The sequence below is a fragment of the Phocoena phocoena genome, chromosome 8, assembly GCF_963924675.1.
Source record: "Phocoena phocoena chromosome 8, mPhoPho1.1, whole genome shotgun sequence".
Lineage (NCBI taxonomy): Eukaryota > Metazoa > Chordata > Mammalia > Artiodactyla > Phocoenidae > Phocoena > Phocoena phocoena.
In genome coordinates this window covers 23,377,500-23,384,223 of record NC_089226.1, presented here as the reverse complement: position 1 = coordinate 23,384,223, position 6,724 = coordinate 23,377,500, and the positions used below count along the sequence as shown (strand labels likewise).

General features: G+C 48.6%; 1 protein-coding gene across 1 annotated transcript; it reads left to right on the top strand.

Annotated features, from left to right (window-relative positions):
• The first annotated feature begins 3,024 nt into the window (after window positions 1-3,024).
• Window positions 3,025-3,612, top strand: C8H11orf87 (chromosome 8 C11orf87 homolog). The gene has a single exon (XM_065883122.1). It carries the CDS (start codon window positions 3,025-3,027, stop codon window positions 3,610-3,612), a length of 588 nt encoding a protein of 195 aa, XP_065739194.1.
• Window positions 3,613-6,724: the final 3,112 nt, after the last annotated feature.

Sequence of the window (6,724 nt, the reverse complement as noted above, 5' to 3'; positions counted from 1 at the left end):
TTACTGCTTAAACTATACTATTAGCTTAAGTAGGGATACTTTTTTTAATTGAAACAATTATGAAGAAAAAGTTGATGACTTTTGTTCAAACAAATGAAAGAATTTGGGGGAGAAATGATGTATTTCTTTCTCTGTATATAAGTCATGGGCAAGGAGAGGAAAAGGAGAAGTTGGAGTAGGACTAGATAGCAGCACAGGCTCAGAAGAAGGGACCCCCAGATTACAGATAACCGTTACCTCGCGAGTCAAACTGTCTTTCTTACAAAACCCTCTGCTTGCAAATGCAAGCAGATAGGTGAGCATCAGTCATTGTTTTTCTCTCTCAATTCTGAGGCATAGCAGGAAAAAGCAGCCACGTACACTGCAGCACTGAATTTAGCAAGTGAGTACTACACAGGCACTGTGTTGGACTCAAAGATGGGAAGAAAACAAAACAGTAAGGGAAGAAGGAAATGTACGTTTAATAAGACACCTGAATGCCTTCAAAGACCATATAATATCTTTGAGACTGCTGTTTTCTACAGTAGACATATGAGAATACTTTATTTTGAAGTTGGCTACTGTAATCAAATGCACTTTTCATATTCTCCCAAGGGTTCTAAACCAATAGTTGATTAGTCTCTGCCCAGATTTAGGCAGGCTGATGAGACTCTTTCAGGAAGTCCTATCTATTGTGCAGAAAGGCTATTGTTAATACCACAGAAAAGCACCAAACACTTCAACAAGTATTAGGGCCATGAAGGGGTACTTTGTAAGAGGCACAATGCCCGGAATTTTCATAGGGTTTCATTTCTGCACTCCTCTGAGTGATTTTCGTCTTCCTGCCTTATAAGCCTTTTGTGCTCATGAGTGGCTAGATTGTCAAAATAGGAGTATTTAATACACGGAGTGGGTCTTGGGCCTGGAGATGAATGTGTGAGGGAAGAGAGGAGGATCCTGAGTCGGGTGGAGTGAAAGGTAATTTGGAGACTCTGATCTTACTGGAGAGGAAAACGGTTCATTTAGATTGTTTGATGTTAAATACATGTTCAGATTTGTATTTCAGGTTCTGCCACATTTGTGTTCAGAAATGCCCTTCTCATGCACTGTTTCTGTTCAGAGCCAGGCCAGCGTAAACAGGATTGGAGAAGGGGAAGATCCCCCTCAGCAGAGGGAGAAAATCTATTGTGTGCCCTGAGGGGAGATGGATCTCTAGAGTGTAAAAATGTGTGCTTGGGACCACGTGGGAAAGGGTGGAGGGTGAGGAGTCGGGCAGCCAGAGAACTGAAGCTTCAGCCCTTCCTAAGCAGAGGAGTGCAGAAGGTGGGTTGCTCACAGGGTGGAGATGGGGGTTACTGCTCAGCCCCTGAGCAGGGGAACAACAGGGAACCGGGAACGTGTGTGGCAGAGGCTGGCTCTGCCAGGACGAGGTGCTGGGGGTATGAGGGTGGGGTGGGGGCCTGAGGGGTGGCTCGGAGCCCTGGCGGTGGCTGCCTGACGTCACCGGCCTCTCTGGCAATAGGCTGCGAGCTGAGCTCCCCGAAGCGGCGGCGGCGGCGACAGCGCGGCTTGGTCTCTGGCCCCTTCACTCCGCGCCTTCTGCAGCCGTTCACTGCAGCCGCGCGGCGGGGCTCCCTCCTTGCAGCCAGCTGGCGGCCCCAGGTAAGGCACACGGTGCGGCTGAAGCTCCAGGCGGCCGGGTGGCCGGGCGCGAGCGGGTAGGACAGCCCCTGTGGCCTGCGCAGGCACCCCTGGCCGTAGCTTCGGCCCCCGCCCCTGCCCCGGCCCGGGCTTGCACGCCGCCTCACTGCTCCGCAGTGCAACAGTTTGCAGCTGCCTCTTGAGAGCGGCAAGGGGGCTCGGCTGCGCGCTACGGATCTCCCTGGCTCTGTTCCCCGGGAAGAGCCTCAGGGCCCTCGGGCTGGGACTGGGAAGGCCCGAGAGAAGGTCTGTTCCCCAAACTTTGCAGGCGGGAACCCTCCCCCTTTCATTTCCAGCACCCTTAGAAAGAAGCAGGATACTATCAAGTGGGGGGCACAGAGAGATGTGGAGAAGGGGGCGTTTGCAAGGATGTGCTTTAGCTGAGAAAGAAAGGTGCTTCAGCTTTTTTTTTTTTTGGTTGTGTGTGTTGTGGGGGGGGGGGGGCGGGGGGGTTGGGGAGGTACCAGGGAAGAAGGATGGAGAAAGGATGGAGCGCGATCCTGCGTGTCAGCCTCAGCCGCGGACAGAGGCGGAATGGGATGCGGCTCCAGGGTTACCCCCATGGGATTGGGACCTAAGGGATCTGCCAACGTCCAGGGAGCGAGAGTCTGGAGGGGGAGGGAAGGGAAGGGAGGATTGCGTACCCGGAGCCGGCTCGGCGGCCCGGGGTGGGTGCTGGGAAAGGTAGGATCCAGGCGAAGACATCCATTGAGAGGGCTCCGGAAAGAGGAGAGTCGGCGCTCTGGGAAGCAGGGACCGCGTTCCGACGTGGCTGAGTATGTGTTGCGATTAGAAAGTTGTGGAGTGCTCAGGGTGGCTGCTTTATCTGCTGAGTAATCGGCATCTCCGCGGTGTCGGCGCAGACCCTCTTCCCAGCAAAGTGGCGCGAACGCGGAACTGGAGGCTTTGGTGCGTGGCCAGGGGCGGGCGGGCGGGCTGGGGTCCGCGGGCTGCGGAGAAGACGGGCGGCGCCCAGCTGAGGCAGTGTGCTCAGAGGGCCGCTTTGCAGTGGCGGTGATCGTTCCGGTTCTCAGCGCTCCCCCGGGCAGCAGCTGGGATCCTAACTAAGCCTGTTCTCTTTGCAGCCTGGTGCCTTGGCAAAGGAAAAGGGCGCGCGAACACGCGTTCGAGGCGGGGCCGGAGAAGATCTCCTGGGCACCGCTCGCTCCCTGGCCGGCTTGCTTGCCCGCAGTTGCTCCCTCAGTCCTTCGCTCGCTAGCGCATCCCCTCCCACACCAGGGAGTAATTTTGGGTGGCGCGGGCTCCGTCCTCTTCTTGGCTGGTGGGAACCGTGTGCCCAGAAGAGGAAGTCTGGTGTGCCTGGCCCCTCCCAGCCCAGCGCCGATGAGTGCAAGGGAGCCCAAGGAGCTGAGGCTGGCGCTGCCGCCGTGTCTCCTCAACCGGACCTTTGCTTCCCCCAACGCCAGCGGCACGGGCAACGCGAGCGCCCGTGGCCCGGGCGCAGGAGGCGGCGGCGGCACGTGCATCACGCAGGTGGGACAGCAGCTCTTCCATTCGTTCTCCTCCACGCTGGTGCTGATTGTCTTGGTCACCCTCATCTTCTGCCTCATTGTGCTGTCCCTCTCCACCTTCCACATCCACAAGCGTAGGATGAAGAAACGGAAGATGCAGAGGGCTCAGGAGGAATATGAGCGGGATCACTGCAGCGGCAACCGCGGCGGCAGGGGGCTTCCCCAACCCGAGGGCTGCCAGGCCCCAAACCAAGCAAAAGAAAGCCGGCTGGAGAAGCAGGGAGGGGACGCTGCCTTCTGCGCCTCATCCAACGCTTCTTCTTCCCCTGGCCTCCCGTGCCAACGCCCCTGTGCTCCTCCGCCTCCACCACCGGCCCCCAGTCCGCAAGGAGCGCACACAGCCTCCTCCTGTTTGGACCCAGCTGGCGAGGGCCTTTTGCAAACGGTGGTACTGTCCTGATTGTCTAGTCCCTCTCCTCTTCCCTTCCTCGTTTCCAACATCTTTGCCGTCCTTGCTCTTTTTTCTCCGGCCTTCCTCTTCCACTTTCCTGTGGCCTCCCTTTCCTCTTCCTTCTTTCCTTATTTGTCTCCCCCCTACTCTTTTTCTCCTCCGCCGAGGCACTGTGCGGTATTTGTAAATATTGGGCGAGGAAAGTCTCGGAAGAAGAAATAACGCTGATAATAATACTTTATTATTATTATTTATAGTAATTATTATAATATTAATAACACGATCCAAGCGCATGACAAATCACATAAGTTCTCATTGTCAGTGAAGGACGCGTCTTCCCTCTCCACCCTGCGCCCCCACAGTATGGAGGAGAGACCGCACAAGCTACCAAACATGTAAAAGGCGTTGACTCCCTGAACAAAGGGAGTGGAGGGGGGCTGGTATGTTGTACATAGCTGTCAAGTTAAGGTTCAGTTACCTTTCTTCCCCTTCATCCCCACTTTTCCTTCAGCTTCCCTCCCTTCCCCATTCCCACGTTCAGCCGGACTCAGGCAATAGTATATTATAAAGAAAACGTAAACATTAAGCACCAGGACCTCAAGAGGCCAGAGACTGTCCCAGAAAAACGTTTATGACAGGTACCGCTCTCCAGTCAGCCCTCTTCTCACCTTTAGTTAACCATTCTCTTTTCCAGGACCAGGCATTTTAATTTACTTTTAGAAATGTCCCTCGCTGGCCGAGCATAAGTTCATTAAAAATCTATAAATGAGTTTTAAGAAGAAAGAAAGAAACAAAAAAAACAAACAAAGAAAGAAAGAAAGAAAGAAAAAGAAAGAATCTACTGCTTTAGTCCTTGCCCTGCTCCCCCATCTATACACCTTTGACTTGTGGCATTTTCAGGATTCACAGAGGACCCGGGAGTTGTCCAGACAGGTCTGGTGCTGAAATTGTCTCAGAACTGGGTACATTCTTTGGTTGTGCAAGTCGAGGAGGGGATGTTTTGGAAAGTGTTCTAGCTTTTTGTTGGTTTCTTTCCTCTTTTTCTACAATCGGGTTTGCGTGTACTCTTGGTTTTCTTCTTATTAAACATTGCATAAGTTACCTTCTTTTGTAATAAAATAAAATAAAATAAATTAGGTGATGTGCAGTACTGAAAGTGCAGTATCTAACCAACCAGAATGTTTCAGTTTAATTTTTAGAACAAGTGCACCTTTGTTATATATTTATTATATTGGTACCAAATACAGAAGCAAACTATAATTCTGTACTACGTCCTCCAAACTGTATATTCTTGTTCTTAATTCCCAGCTGTTGATATAATTATTACCACTGGATGAGGAATTCAGTGGTGCAGGCCTGGCTTCTGCTGTTTCCAGAAGTGTTCTTTTGTACCTTACTCTGTAGTAGATTGTTATAAAAATATGATACATATGTTTTCTTATTTCTTTTGTGAATAACAGAACAACCACAACAGAAAACAAACAAATAATGGATGTGCAGGAATGCCATCTATTAAAACATGGTTAATATTTAAACAGTGCCTGTAGTCCTCCCTGCATGCAATTACCACCTGGAGGCAGTGGTGTGTGTGTGCTTGCTTGTACTGTACGTGTTTGGGGGTGAGACTGGCGGGGATGTTGGGCAATTTGGACGACAGGACATGCAAATTTTAAAAGAAGTTAAATCCAGTAACTGCTTGTAGGATAAAAATGTTTGCAGCTTGTTTAGTTAGATATCTCTGCCTGTAACTGAGATGCAGCTAAAGGAGTGCTCTCTTTCTCTTTCTCAGTGTGGCTTACCTAACTTCATTGAATGTATGAAGAAAGAGTAAGAAAAAAGTAAGTGAGAGAAAAAGATCAATATTTTTGTTCTCTCTCCTAATGCCAGATAAGGCCATCTATGTTAGAAATGGAGTCCACCTATGGTTATTTACCACTTGTTTCCTTGGGTTGATGATAGAAGGGGCCAGAAGCATATTATAATCTTAAACTATATGCAGGCATCCTTTCTTGGGAACAGATTTGGAAAATGTATGAATGAGAATGTTCTACAGAAAGCTCAACCAAAAGAGACCTTACTAACCTGCAGAATGTAAGGCAAAATTGCCCCTAAGTGCATCCCTCTCCCAAGTAACTAGTAGCTCTAGATTCTCTGTCTTGGTTCCAGGCATATGTGCTCTTATCCAGAGAAAATAGTACCTCTGAGGTTTTAGGTCATCTATTAAATTGCCCAAACTCAATCTACATCTTTTATAAAAATAATTTAGTAAGGTAAATTTTAATCACCGTTACATATCCACTCAAGACTTTTCCTGAAGCACAGAGGATCATCATTTTAGCATGCCATGTTGTAATATTAGGAAGACTAGGTGTAATCTTTGAGTGCAATATATTAAACAATGAACCAGATTCTCTCCAGTGCCTTAGTCACTTCCTAGTAATAGGTAAAAGAGTGCATTAACTCCCTCAGGCCACTAGGGTATCCTTTAGTACATCAGAGCTCTACATTGTACATCAGAATGACTAAGGCACTGTAAAGAAGAAAGTCCATTAATTTTTGTAGCTCACCCTCATCTAGCTATAGCTCTTTAATACCTTATTACAGAATGAATTTTGGACTTGAAATTTGAATAGAATTAGGGATTCAGAAGGGAGCTTCCTCATTTCCAATGAGCTCCACTAAGTGCGTGGATATTACTTTGTCCCCCTTATTAGGTGCACTTTTTACAGTGAATAATTTCCCATTTTATTAAAGCAATAAGATGTTCTGTTGTGAGCAGTGCTGGATGATGACTCCATTTCCTTGGTGCTGAAGCTACTCATACGTTTTGCCTTATGAATCATAGTGCATTCAAGGCATGCAATAATAATCCCCTTTCAAGGAGCAGCCTGTACACTCTAGGGGGTAATTATGAAATCATCCTGTATAATTTTTCCCCAAAGGAATAGAGGAAACAGGAGAAATAAAAACATTATGTATATTGTTTAAAAAGATCTTGATACCTCTAAACATGGGTACACATCCATAATATGTTATTAATGTGCCCCTTTAAATATGTATGCCTTTCTCCATTAATTGACTATGGCTTAATATTTTTAATAGTGCTCTATGTAAAGATGAT